Consider the following 14,337-nt stretch of genomic DNA (forward strand, 5'->3'; position numbering starts at 1 on the left):
TTGATGTGAAATGACTTGGAAAATACAAGTTTGCATCTAGCCCGCTGAAAGAGCGTGAAACTCTATCTGCATATGAAGGGACGCTCAGAGGTCAGCATTCCAGGCACTCCATAGTCTCCATTTCACACTGGACTCCTGAATGAATGCTAGCTATTAATGCTTGAGATGTCAGGGATGTCCTGGAAACCCTCCGGGGAGCAATAAGGGACACCTATAAAACCAGACCCATATAAAGGTTCAGGACAGAGGATCAAATCCTACAAGTGCATAAAAAAAAAAAAAAAAAATACAAAACCTGCTTCATCACAACATACTTGTAACGTTTCTGTGCGAAAAAGCCGCGGTGGATTGTAAAGCATACAAGTGTTGAGCTGACCTGATTGTTCCAGGCACAGTACAGATCGCAGATCAAACTCCAGTTACTGTTCATCATGCAGTCCAGAACTTTAAGATGAGCCATTTTCGCAACGCGCTGAAGAAAACACAAGCCGTCAAAACAGCTGCCCCGGGCCGTGGGTGCCGGGGAACCGTGACGGCGGCGACGCCCCTTAACGCCACCTTGGCGGAGCAGAGGGTGAGAGGGGGCAATAGGGAATCATCACCAGAAGGCAAAGGGTGCATCTCCGTAGTCGTCTGTGAGTCCAGCGTGGGTCCTGTCGCCGGTGTCCACCGCTCCGGCTGCACCGCATATACATCTTAATCATTTAAACAGTGCCAATTCTCTGGACAAAAAAAAAAAAAAAAAAAAAGAAGCAGGTGAAGCAGGCAGCTGAACAGAGTGAGCAGCAGTCCGTGGAGGTAAAAATCCACCCGGTTACTGATACAGGAGAGACGCATCGCCACGGTTATGCGTCAGAATGCAGACGGAGCCCTGCAGCATGACTGAGCAGCCCATACTTTTCCTGTCGTCCGTCTTCGTGCCTTCCGAAGCCCTGGATTTCACTCTTCCTTTTAGTGTTGGTGTCTCGCCCCAGCCGGCTTGTGCCTTCCTGTGCTTATCTCTGCTTCTGTGCCAGGCTGAGGCAGCCGGAGCATCAGTGCGCCACAGAACCCCTCTTCAATCATCACACATCAGGGTCGCGGTGCAGCCCGTCGCGCCAGATGTTTAAATCTTCATTCTTAAAGCCAAAAAATGGAGTCAAAGGAGACCCTGTTTGTTCACGCTGTCCCGAAAAAAGAGAAGCTGAGCGGAGAACTGTGCAGGCTCTTTGCTGAGTCTGAATGATGCCTCACTCTAGCATTACTGCGGGACTCTGTGCAGACAAAATTATTTATTTCCATAGTCTGCAAAAAAAAAAAAAAATCTTCGAGGATAAAGGATCCCCGATAAAGAGGGCGGAATCTGACAAGGAGCCAGGAATGGAACCGCCAACCTTCGGATGATGCGCATCTACGTCCCACCAGCCGTGATCCGACATTAGCCGTTAGCCTGCAGTGAGATGTACTCACTTCCCGGCAAAGAAACACGACAACCAATTAGAAGTGAGGAATAGCCTGAGGGGGAGTTTAGCATATTCGTATATTTTCACATCCCCTGAGAGTTACAAGCCACTCCAGGCTTGGTCTTTTCTCTCTTACACATAATTACAGGACGTCAACTGAAAAGGCAACTTGCCAATCAATGCTGATATCATCAGAGACCACAACAACTCTAGGCGAAGCAGCAGAAGCTGCAGATTGACAGCCGTCGGTCCCAATATGGGACGGGTGGAGAATCAAAACAGAAATGCGGAAGCTACACAGCGACGTCGGGGTTGGAAGCTAGATACTGTCACCGGAGAGAGTCGATTCCCTCAAACGGGCGACGCTCACGTGAGCGGACAGAACAGCCCTGGGCCGCACAGCACCATTTGCACCCTGGATGCTGCCATCAGCCTCCGCCCAGCCGCACTCGCTCCCGATAACTCCCACCCAAAAGTCCCACATAGGATAACACTGGATCGATTCACATCGGGGAAATTCAAGTGCGAAATCGTCTTGGAGAAGGCGCTTAAACTTGGAATGAAATGTTAAAGGTGGCGCAGCACGGAATTACTTATTGTACTTCATCCCAGTGTAATATAAGACACAAATAACATTGTTACAGCGTTAACAACTCATAATTTGTTACAGTTGAGGAAAAAAAAAAAAGCGTGAGAGGCCAGGCCTGCTACTTTGGTGAGATTGGCAGCCGATCACCACCACCATCCCGCTCCTCTGCAGATTTTCACCGGCGATACACCTCATCGTGGAATTGCTTAATTCGACAAAGCCGAATTTGCCTCCGACTGTTGGAGCTTCTGCAGATCAAAACTGCCAAGAGGCAAAACCCCTTTCGGGAAAGTTACCGTAAAATGCGACGGGCCGAGACGTTCACAAACACTCGCGTCCACGACATTGTTTGAATTGTAAACGCGACACGTCACACCGCTCGCTGCAAAGATACATATTGTCACTGCAGTGTGAGATTGTGGCAGAATAGTGGTGCGCAATCGTGTGGCACGCAACACTGTCGATGTGCAGCATGTGACACCGCCCCGCCCTCGGCCCATTACTGACTCCGATATCATATCAGCTTAGCATGAGCCACACTTCCTAAATGCGCAGATGCATGCACACACACACACAGATATACAATCGAGCACAAAAAAAAAAAAAAAAAAAAGATGAATGACGTCACGCTGCTTTGTCTCTATGTGTTAAACCTGCAACAGTGAACACACACACACACACACGATGAAACTGATATAATCCAATCAATTCTCGCTTATGGATCTGAGGTTGCTCTGTAGAAACACGGGGCGCTCAGTGCCGCCCTCTTCAAAACAACAGGCTGTTTGTCACGGCAGCGGCAGCGGCATCAATTCACAGACACTAGGATGCTCACGGATGTCGGGGACGGACGAGTCACGCGGGTGCTCGGACTTGGAAATGGCGTTTTGGACGTCATTGACGGGGAGAGCATCCGCCGCTTTGATTCTACCCAGTATGTAAAGGTTAATGACGCTGAAATATGAGGGTTTTGAGAAGACCTTGCTGCTGCGACGACATCGTGAATCAACATGTCGACCCCAGAAGGAAGGTTTGAAAAAGGAAAGTTCAAGTCTGAAGTTGAAGATGTGTTCAAATCTTTCCGTGACCTGATATTCACCCCTTCCAACCGACAGCTCGCGGTCGACTTGAATCCACGTGGATTTCACCTCTCCTCTGAACTGAGGCAGTTATGTCAGTTTTCAGGGTTTTATATTTATATTTATATTTATATTAGAGCGGCCGCAGTACACGCAGTCCTGAACACGAGGGGCGCCAACATCCAGTTGGACAGACGCCATGGCTTCTGAAACACGACCTCTTACGACCCGGTGGCTCCTCTGCCAGCGATTCATGAAATCCTTCCTTCATCGGGCCACCCCGCCGTTCATTTCCACCACTGACGTCGACAGGAAATAATGCGGTTTCCGGGCCAATACCTCAAAATCGTCCCAACACCGGGGGTTGAGATGCGTTCGGATAGCGCCTCATTATGGAAGAGGGTTGGACGGAGCTCCAAACGTCAGCGTACCATGTCAGATGCGTACAGACAGATGTTTTTTAATGATAACGCCCTGGGATTGCTCATCACAATGCAGTTTGTGTTCCTCCAAATACCAGAACATGCCGCTGAGAGTCCCGCAGAAGTGAGCCTTCCAACAGATCATGACCAAGGTACTCCAGGTAATCCACGGGGACGCGTAGTGTCTTGTACAAACAAGTAGAACAGTATAACCTCAGAGTGCGCGGGTTATCTGGAGGATGCGAAAGAACCTTCACTTCAGTGCATGTCGCGGAGTCTAGATGGGTAATTGCTGAAAGTAGTGTTCACGGTTGATGTATATACATAGAGAAGAACCTCGGGCCGCCAACATTTTCACTTTTGAACGGAGCTGTGAACAAGCCCGCGGTGCATGAACACACAAACACCTGGGAGGCCTTTCGATGTAGCCTCGCTGCAGTCGTGCGCAGTACTCAGCGTTGTTTACATCATTCATCGTTGCGTTCTCTTGATACGCCATTTTTGTGCTTTTACGTAGCTAAACGTAGTTAAACGAGTAGCGTTCGTGTTACAGATCCTGCCAATTACTTAGACACAACTGATTCGACCATCTGTATCATCCTGCAGAACGCTGATGGTAACTGATGTGGCTGAAGGAGCGACTATATGCTAAAGTTTTGAACGGATCAATAAGGTTTGTTCATTTCAACGGGGAAAAAGGAATTCGGTTTGCCAACAAAGTCGAAGAAGGAAGGAAATCAGCGGGCCGAGGTGCAGCTGAATGCATCCGTCCCTTTAAAACAAACGCCATCTACTGAGTGATGTCACTGAGCCGACAGAAGAAGATAGGGAGCAAGTGTTGATGGAGATGCCTTGGGCATGTGTAATGGATAGCACTCCAGCCTCTTTCAGCATCTAACTGGTTCTGCTCTGCCTGCATGCCTGCATCTGCAACACACTCAACACACACACACACACATACACACACAGCGCCCTGTGCCACTTCTTTAAACCATTCCTTATCTTAGAGATGAACAGGCGCATCCGGGCAGCAGAGACCATGACATCCAGCCAATTGGCAAGAAGAACAAAAATGTGGAAAAGAAAAAAAAAAAACCATCAGTAATAATTGTGGTATTTCATACCCCGCTGGTGGAAGTCATCCGCTCCGACACCCTCTACCCCCTTCATATGCTCTCGTTCCCCTTTCCGCGGAGCCACCCATCAATCACCCGACCGCGATTGCAGTCGGGAAATAATGGCCTCTGGTGCGACGGCGGTCGTGCCAGGCTTTGGGCGGACCAGGGATTGAGATGTGAAGGAAGCGTCATCCCGCCTCGCGAGAACACAAGACACGTATGCACACATGGTTGTGATGACCCGGTGTCAAACGCAGCACGCGTAAAGGTTTCCCTTTTTATCGCTTCCAGGAAAAAAAATAGCCACAAAAGCAGGGAAGTCTGATTCTGTTATGGGATGCCAAAAGCTCTTGTAGAGTAATGTGAGACAGATCTGATGTTTCCAAGCTGAGGAGACCCATCTGAGAGCACAAGCCTCCTTTCACAGAGGAATTTTTACTTCCCTCATCTCCTACTGTATCTTCCCTGCACGAGGCATTTCTTTTATTTCTTTTATATTTCCTAGTTTATCGCATACATTTTACACAGACTATTCCTGCTATTAGAATTTCCCCCGCCATGGGATCAATAAAGTCTATCTTATGTAATCTAAACTTGTCTTATCTAACCCTTGTTCCCCAGATGCTTTCAGCGCGAGTGCCGAGACATGGCCACGTCCGGGTCGGCGTCCTGTCCGCCGGAAATGAAACGGGACGCATTTGCTTCTCAAATGCATGCAAATCAAAAAATTGGTTTCGTCGCCCCCGGACTCAAGAGCTTACGCGGCTATAAATACCGATAAACGTGCGGGCCGTTTTTAATTCGACGAGGGCCCGAAATAAACGGTCAGACTTTACAAAATGAGATCATTGCGAGTTTAATTAATGTTGGGATGTGACATTGGAAACTGCCTCTTGACAGTGTGTCCAGCTGGGTTTGTGTGTGGAAAATGTGAGGCAGACATTCAGCCCCCCTGGTTTCAGGCAGAAAAAAAAAATAACCCCGTGCACGACACGGACTGACCGCTGTCGCATTCCCAGACCCTCAAACTGGTACTTTCTTGACCGACACTCAGATATTCCCCTCGTGCAGCAGAATTGGGGAAAGGAGGGTTTCGGCGGTCCCGCTGCACTCATTCCACTTTCCCTCCATGATGTCGACGGCACTCGTCTTTCCACGGGATAAATATAGCGTCAGTAAAAACACGAGGGAATAGAGGGCGGGTAAAAGACGGGCGTGTGGGTTTAGAGTGTAGAGATGGGCTATATTTAGAGCAAAACAGAGCGCATCATCAGAGCACCGGGGACAGCTATTGGTCGCTCCGTGAACTGGAACGTCGATCAATACGAGCCCGGTTGGCTTCAGGTTGCATTATCGTCACGTTACTTATCCTATCTCTTTGATACGAGAGGATAAAAGTTTAATTTCGGAAAGAAACGGAGGCTTATTTATAACTTCCGCAGACCGGAGAGTGAGAGAGTTGTCCCCCCCCCCAGTCTCAGATAATAAGCTGAGAAATGATGCAAAAAAAGTGAAACGTTCACTCTGGAGAATCTAGAGCCATAAAACTCAAACTATTATAACTCATAGTTATAATTCTAATTGTGTCAATAGTCTGCGTATCGGGGCAAGCTGGGTGCCTTGCCCAAGGGCAAGCAGAAAAGCCTGGGGTCAGATGGCCAACCGTCCAGTTGGGGGGAATTCACCTCAACCAACTAAGCCGAAATCGCCTTCCCTTTACTGCTGGTTAATATAATATTATCATTATTATTATAAACACTCTTGAAAGGATCGCTTGTTGTCCCTTGCCCTTATCAAAATTTCACAAAATGTTAAAATGCGTGAACGTTTGACCTCTTCGCTGCTTGAGTTGTTGTCACGGTTACACTCTGTCCCGGCAGAGATTGTCGGGACATTGAGAGCTTTGTGATGGTACGAATTCTAAAATGAGATTTTTTTTTTTTAATTTCTTTTCTTTTTTTTTTTTTTCTAGAATATCGGAAATGTCCCCTTTCATAGAAAATGAATTCCCCAGTGAAATCAATTGACGGGGCTCAGCGAAACTCTTTGTATTCTCAGAACCGCAGACAGTCCACAGTGTTAGTGACATTTACCACGACGGCAGCTGCGGGAGCAGAAGAAGAGCTTTTTTTTTTTTTTTTTTTTTTTTTTTTTTTTCCAAAAGATGGCAACGAATCATCTTTCTTGGAGAGCCGCAGCTGCTTCTCGGCTAACCGGCCAATTTCAGTGTGACAGCAGGTCAAGTGAGGTAGGGAGTGCGAGCGTGGCAGAGGCGCCGGGAGCAGCAGACGCTGCGCACGTGGGGTGTTTTTCTCTGCGCCGCCGGGGGGGCAGCTGCACCATCGCGGCTTTGGCGGCGGTAAATATCGGAGGCGGGGGTGCTCTTGGAGAAAACGCCCCTCGCCGTCTTCCTTGTTAATGAGGCGGGATGATGCAAAGAGGAACGGGGGGGGGTTCAACTCTATGGGCCACAGCAGCAGCTCATAAGCACCGAAGCTTGAAAGTTGAGGAGAAATGTGTGTGTGTGTGTGTGTGGTAGCAGATTTCCAAAAAAAAAAAAAGAAAGGCCGCTCTCACTCTGGTGTCTCCGGCCTCCGGCCCGAGGCTGACACTGACTCACAGGTGACTCAGTGTCTGCGGCCACACCGAGGACTTCACATTCCACCTGCCTGCAGCCCCCGGCGCTGGAATCGGCCGCGCTTTGATCGTAAACATCAACTGAGAAGGGGCAGGAAGTGAATACGGCCAAAGCGGTCGATCGGCGCAGATTAGGTGTAAATACAGCATCATTTGTAGAAGCGGCAGCTGTATGTGCAATGTTGTTTGGAGTAACCGGACTATTCTTAATCCCTTTTTCCCGGTTTTAGGATTTGAGAGCCCTCCCTCTCCCTTTCTTTCTCTCTCTCACGTCTTCCCCCTCTACCGCCTATTCGTCATTTCCCTCCCCGGAGCACCTTCGCGAGCGTTAGCTCCCCAACAAGGTGTGCAATACCATTTTCATAGTGTTTACCCAAAAGTGTCTTATTCAAAGCGAAGCTGAGAGCTTATATCCATCTGGAGCAGCTCGTGGGGAAAAAGCTGTCCGAAGCTCCACAGGTGGATAAACACAAGCGCCGAAATAGAAGTCCTGCGCGGAACACATGATGTGAATTTGGTCGTCTAATTCTGCCTTTCAATCCCACCGACCTGCGACGCTTAAAATTGAAAGCGGCGCTTTTAGCAGACGCGACCTTCTCCATTGATGCAAACTCTGTCGGCTCACGGGGTTTTATCTCCGCCCGAGAGCTCCAGCAGACACCCGCGCTCTCAACTTCTTCTTCTTACACCGTCACCCGTTGAGTCAACTCTTTGGCTGCCTCTCCCCGTCCCCAAAGATTTATGCCGTCCCTCCTTAGCTAGTTCTGACACACTAAGAGGATTACAGCACACAAATGCACGCACGCACACACACACACACACACACACACACACATGGCGCACTGTTGCCATTTTCTGATGATGGATTAATCCCAAACATGCCAGCGCTGCGGTGCCATAACGCCGTGCGTCGAGCCCGGCCCGACTACGACAGCGATGATTATGATTGGAATGATGTAACCGCCACCGGGGCTACCGCGCAAGGGAGGAAAAGGATGAATTCCACAATGTGCCATCTATCAGTTTGGCATGCAGACGCTCGAGACACCCGGGAAGATTAGCGCGGCGCGTATAAAACTCTCTTTGTGTGCTGTTTGCACTTAAACAGTGGCCCGGCCGGGGAAAAAAAATGAACCCTTTCACCCCTAACACTGGCAGATGTGATGTGCAGTGCACTCTCACTCCCTCTCTCTCCATTCTGGACATATTGTGGTTCTGGTGCGGCACGTCTAAAGTTCTCCAAAAGGAAAGTCCACAGTTGATCAAGTGTGTCCGGGTTACCGCTAGAAGCGTTGAATCCACGGGTGACGTTTTACACTCTCGTCTGAACTGTTTCTGACGGAAACTGGAAAAATAACTCTGCGTCGGCGGCCAATTCTCCTGGAGGTAAAGAGCAGCTGCGGGTTCGAGTAAACATCTCTCCAGACACCTACCTCTGCAGATGGAGTTACGGCTCTGCTTTTACTCTCCTCTTTAGCCTGTTGTTGGGAATCGCTCCAACGCGCCGCCATCATTTCATTTCAAAAAGCTGCGGAGGTAAGAAGTCCTTTAGAGTCCGCATCGAGGTGAGGAGGAGGCCACGGCGAGGAAAAGAGAACCGATAAAAAAAAAAAAAAGAAAGGGATCCTAATCCACACCGTCCTCCTTCTTCATGTCCGGCAGAGGAGCAAACCCTGTAAGACACGGAGACGATCATCAACATAAACAGTCGCAGCGTCCAGGGCGACCTGCGAATACTTTTGGACCAAGATGATGAGGTGTGTAGAGACTAAGACACAGGACCTCCTCCAGGGCCATGTAAACAAACAGCAGCTCTATGGTGCACCAGCAAACTGAGGGTGGGGGGGGGGGGATCATTCAGATACTTAGATAGAAGTGAGTGCAAAATACAGGTTTTTATTTTGTTTTTGTATGTGTGTGTGTGTTTGGGGGGGACACCCCCGTTGTGTTGCTTGAACAAGGCTGCAAACGAGACGTGCATATCCAATGAGGCGCGGTGGCTCCGGGGGGGTTGGAGGAGCCGGAGCGGCCGTTAGGAACTCACAACCGAGGCGGGACGGTGTTTCCCCGCACACGTCCACTCGTGTGTCCGCCTGTTTTTGTTTTGTCGACATGCTTTTGGTCGGAACCCCCCCGTGTTTGTGTGCGTTACGGGCTCTACGGCGCGGCGCGGAGGACAAACCGAGCGGGAGCCGCGCAAACGACAGGTTGTTGCGTTTAGTCGAGATGTGAACGTTTGTCTCCTACCTGTTAGAAATCCACAGAAATAGTCCCGGGCGGCCGGACGCACTCCTTGCCCATGATGCCGGGGGGTGGCGTTCGCTGGAAGTCGGTCCCGGGCGGGGTTGAACGGGGATAAAAAGCCGGAGGAGGCTGGCGGATCACAAAGCGGGACGTCCAGCCGCCGCGGAGGCGCTGCTCAGCGGCCGCGGACGCAGCTACCTGTCCGGGGAAACACGCTCGGAGAGCCGCGGTGAACGCCCTTCGGAGCGCATTCCTCCGCCGGGGAGGCCCGACGGGGGGCCCGCCGCCGCTGGACTCTCATGTCGAAGCCCTCCCGGCTCCGCCGATTTCAAACGGGGACACGAAAAGCGGCGTGTGTTCCTCCGTGGACCCGGTTGGTGGCGCGGCAAGCCGTGGACCGACGGACGATTCTCCCCCGCCCCCCGCCTGTCTCCCCGGAGCCCCGCCTCTTCAGTTGGCGCCACCCCTCCCGCTGGACGTCATCCAATCGGATTGACAGTTTAAATTTGGAATTTTAAAGCCAGCCAATTGGAGGTCATGTTACATAACATCTCTGATGAACGGTCGAAGCCGTTCACTCCTGGTCACTGGGTCTATTTCCACTAATTGTCCTTTTATTTTTTTATCTTATTTATTTATTTTTTAATAATTATTATTATCTATTTACTTTTTATTTATATTCATTTATTTATTTTTATTTTTATTTATACTTATTTTTATTTTATTCTATTTTGTTTACTTCTGTTTTGTTTTATATCTATTTCTATTCCTTATATCTTTCCTTAATTGGGAACCAAAGAGTCTTAGTTCTGACATGCAGCGGCAAATACAATAGAAAGTTACGGAACAATGCAGTGCAAAAGGAAAGTAAACTGAAAAGATTTCATTTTCCAAGGATGCAAAGTGTTTATGTCATATGCAGAGTAAGGATATGGGATTCCCTCCACAATGGAAGACTTACTTTGCTGACCACAGTGAGTGCCAGATAATAGTGCCAAAAGTGCAAATGGAGAGTGTAAGAAGTGACAGGTAAACAGTCAGCGCTGGCGGTCCGATAATATTCTGAATATTCCCCAGTGGGGGAAACACATGCATATACATGCATACATGATCCCACTTGGCAAACAGTTGGATTCTCAGACAATCTGAAGAAAACATATCCCTTCCTATTTTCACTGTAAGAAAAAAAAATCCAAGTTTCAAGATTCAAATATTTATGGTCGGTCTATCCATAGTCTTGAACGTGTTTCCCTGTACAATGAAATTCTTATTTTATTATACTAGCATGTAGATAGTAAGCACAAACAAAACAAAACTATAAATAATAAGCATATTATTGCACAAACAGTGTAAACAAATGTAATTAGCTCACAAGGTAAGAGAAAGAGCGCAAATGTCAATGTAAACCGTTGCGTTCACGAATGTACAAGTTGAGAAGGTGCAGATTGATAACTTGAAAGTTGAGTTCAGGTTTGAGCGTGCAAACTCCCGAAGCCCGCAAAAACAAGTGAGGCTCCTCACTGCGACTGAAAGGAACAAGGAAATGCAAACGGCCTTTTCAGAAGATAAGGGCCCTCTGAGTTTCAGCAGAAATGACAAAACTCACATTTCATTTCGGGGGGGGGGGGGGCGAAAAAAGAGCGAGGCGGGATAACGGTTCCTTCGTCGGTCCATACGCGATTAGACGACGAGGAACTCGTCCAGGAAAATACCCGAGATTCCGACCGAAGATTTGTCGAGAAACGAAACGACGGATTTCGTGAAGCTTTTAAAACATTTGAAGAGAGCAAACAAAATCACATGGAGCCCATTGTAAAACGGCGGGAAAGCCTCGAGGCGCACGCACACACACACACACACACTCACACACATGCTGAATGCATTCAGCGATTCAACGTTCAAGTGCAGAGGCGTATTTGCCTATCTGGTATCAACTGTAACAGTGTCCTTAACTTTATTATGTGACATATAGGGCATGGCAGCCGCACAGGACTCCGCGGAGCACGAAGAAAGGCCGATCTGGGCAAAGACAAAGGCCGACAGTGTTCTGTTTGCTGCTCACTCCGTCTGCACAATAGAGGACGGGACAATGGGACCGTTCTGACCTACACTGTAGTGAGCTTTCCCTGGTTTTAGGGAAGAGCTATTGTCTCCAGAGCTGATGCACCCCAGTTCAGACAATGGAGAACTTAAACTGATGTAAGTTGGGCGCTGCTGAGCGGGGCGGGTAAACTTTTGGCCCGCGGTCTTTGAACGGAATTTGTACTTTGAACGCTTTCTGCACTGTAACTGCAAGAGGAGGATCTTTTCACATGCAAGAACCCCATTCCCGCATATGTTCAAGATGCAAACATCGACGGCATTTTTAAAACGACTTCAGTCGAAGCGAACGAGAGAAGTATGAGATGTTTCCCGCTCCGCTATATGCTTTGCATGTGAATTTGCATGAGGTCACAAAAACCCTGAAAAAATAAAAATAGTTGTACTATTCTGCGAGAAGAAGCAGAAATATCAACTCTGGGAAGAAGAAGAAGAAAAAGGAGCTCTTGAGTGGAATGGGACTTTCCGTTGTCATGATGGTAAATATAATATTATGTGTGCAAACATCTCACCCTCTCTCTGGAGCACTAATGTCTACAAAGAATCCAAAACAACCCATGGAGCCATTGGAGAAATTCACCACGTTGAAAAAGCGGAGACCACTTTCATCACCGTGACTCTGGATCACATTCACACACACTGACGGCGGCCATGCAAGACACCAACCAGACCATCCGGAGCGACAGGGAATCGAACTGCCAACCTTCTGGATGTGCAGACTTAAGATAAGCTAAGAGATAAGGTAATACTTTATTGATCCCCAGAGGAGAAAATCATTTGTCAGAGCAGTGTAAGAATAACAATGTCAATAAATATGAATATAGATAGAAGAGACAAGTGACAACAATAACAGCGAGAATAAAAATAGATAACCAAAATGACAACAACAAGGATACTTGTCGAATGCATTTACAGCACTGCAGCATTTAATACTGCTCGGAAACATCTGGCTGTGTATAAATCATACCTCCATGTGGCCAATTATATTATATATAATTACATTTTATGTTTTGAGAAAAAGCACAGATTTGCACTGAGTATGTGGTGGGATTAGCTCAGGTAGACGGGACCAGACAAACTCCACTGACGCACAAACACCCAGATACCATTTATTTCTCGGATAAAGCATGTTGTAAGATGTAAGCTGAGTGATTAAGAGGATAACTCCCCGGCGCGGGTTGTGTAAGTGGACCTGGAACCGGGTTTTACGACCGGTTGAGACCCGGGGGCAGTCAATCTATCAAGCCCCCCCCCCCCCCCCCCCCCCGGCCGGGCAGTTTGGGATTGGAACACAAGAACACAATGAACATCGGAGGGGGCGGGAGGTTGCGGTATTTATCTACATCCAGATTGATAGTGAGGTGCAGAACCATTTGTTTTCCTCTTGCTCCCATCAGGTTACTAAGTTTCATTCCTGCGGTCTGACACCAAAGCGGTCCGACCCGAGTGGGTTTGAGGGTCTGGTCTTTTTTGGACGTTGGTATTTGCCAGTTCGCTAACTCCTCCGAGCTTTAGATATCTCTCGGTCGGAGACCGGTGGTAAAGCGCAAAGCAAGACATCCTGAGTTTGGGTTTGCGGCTCAGTGTCCGTCTTATGTTTTCATTTTACGGACCGACTCACCGAGGAAGAAAGAAGTCTCGGTGTCAACTGTATCATAATTCAAAATAACCATATACGTATTTTGTTTTTACCAGATACCATCACTTTCAGATGTTCTACATCACATCCTCTGGATAAAATCTTTAATATTCTTTCTTTTTTGGAATCCGAGGTAACGCGTTACCCCCGGCCTGCCATTTAAGACCTTTAAGAGACCGATTGGAGAAACATTCTTTCTGAGTCGATTTCCCTAAATGAACTTTTCCACTAAAGATAAAATAGTGTTTCTCAGAGTTCACCGTGTTCTGGCTGCGTCGAGGCCGATGGGAAACCCGACCCTGCCCGGCGTGTCTGTAACCGCAGGGTTCATATATCAAATTCATGGATGTGTGTCCATTCAGATGTACAATTCCCATTTTGTTCCCTTTGTGCGCCGTGCAGTTTACCTGTAGCCTACTTTCTGCGCTCGGCCCCCGTCCTCTGTTCCCCCGGCGGAGCGCCACAAAGACGCAGCATGTGAAACTCGTCGGGCTTTTTGTCCCTTCTCGCTTTCACCGAGCTCCGGCATCCAGGTAGGAGACAATGGCTTCTGGGTTCCCATGGCTGAGTGGGGAGCAGTAGAGCGGAGGGTAAGCTAACCGCCGCGTCCACGAACCGATGTTTTACGATAAGAGCGCATTGGGGCCGCGGCCGGAGGCACAATGGGGGTCTTTGTGGTACGGGTTGCACCGGCGGCACGGCCACACAGCTGCGTCGTTTCTTGAAAATTCTCCGCTTTCCTATCTCACCTAGGGGTCGTGGATAAGTGGAAAAAAAAAAAAACCGGGACGTGTGAGAGACGAACCGGTCGGCCTCCGCGGTTCGGACACCCGCTGATAGATGGACCCGCGAACAGAGTCGGCTAAATGTCGGCAACAGACGTGCAGATCTGTTACATGAGGTCTGCGTTTCGGGGTGTTTTTAATCACGGAGTGTTTGCAGCACCGCGATCAAGCTGCATCCATCCATTCATTCATTTTCTATGCTGTTTATCATGTATTGGCCGAGGTTCACCCACAAGGACATAGAGAGAGACACTGCAAGGTCTCCATGAACCTCCGGGAGAA

The 14,337-nt window shown here is 48.6% G+C and overlaps 1 protein-coding gene and 1 long non-coding RNA gene across 4 annotated transcripts in view; one reads left to right on the forward strand and one right to left on the reverse strand.

Moving 5' to 3' along the window:
- Positions 1-9,931, reverse strand: part of arhgap21a (Rho GTPase activating protein 21a) — a 77,264-nt gene extending 67,333 nt beyond the window's left edge. For 2 of the 3 annotated variants that reach the window (XM_086150829.1, XM_086150827.1), the window contains exon 1: positions 377-753. In XM_086150829.1, coding sequence (XP_086006955.1) covers positions 377-460 — 84 coding nt within the window. In that variant the 5' untranslated portion in view covers positions 461-753. Of the gene's footprint in view, positions 1-376; positions 754-8,720; positions 8,961-9,534 lie in introns of those variants that run through there. The other variant, XM_086150828.1, reaches the window with a different exon arrangement.
- Positions 6,530-8,907, forward strand: LOC147231761 (uncharacterized). The gene is made up of 2 exons (XR_015106493.1): positions 6,530-8,673; positions 8,765-8,907. It is a non-coding gene; the product is annotated as an uncharacterized LOC147231761 (long non-coding RNA).
- Positions 9,932-14,337: the final 4,406 nt, after the last annotated feature.

The sequence above is a fragment of the Fistularia commersonii genome, chromosome 8, assembly GCF_037954325.1.
Source record: "Fistularia commersonii isolate RoL2024-O1a breed Wild chromosome 8, RoL_Fcom_v1.0, whole genome shotgun sequence".
NCBI classification, from domain to species: Eukaryota; Metazoa; Chordata; class Actinopteri; order Syngnathiformes; family Fistulariidae; genus Fistularia; species Fistularia commersonii.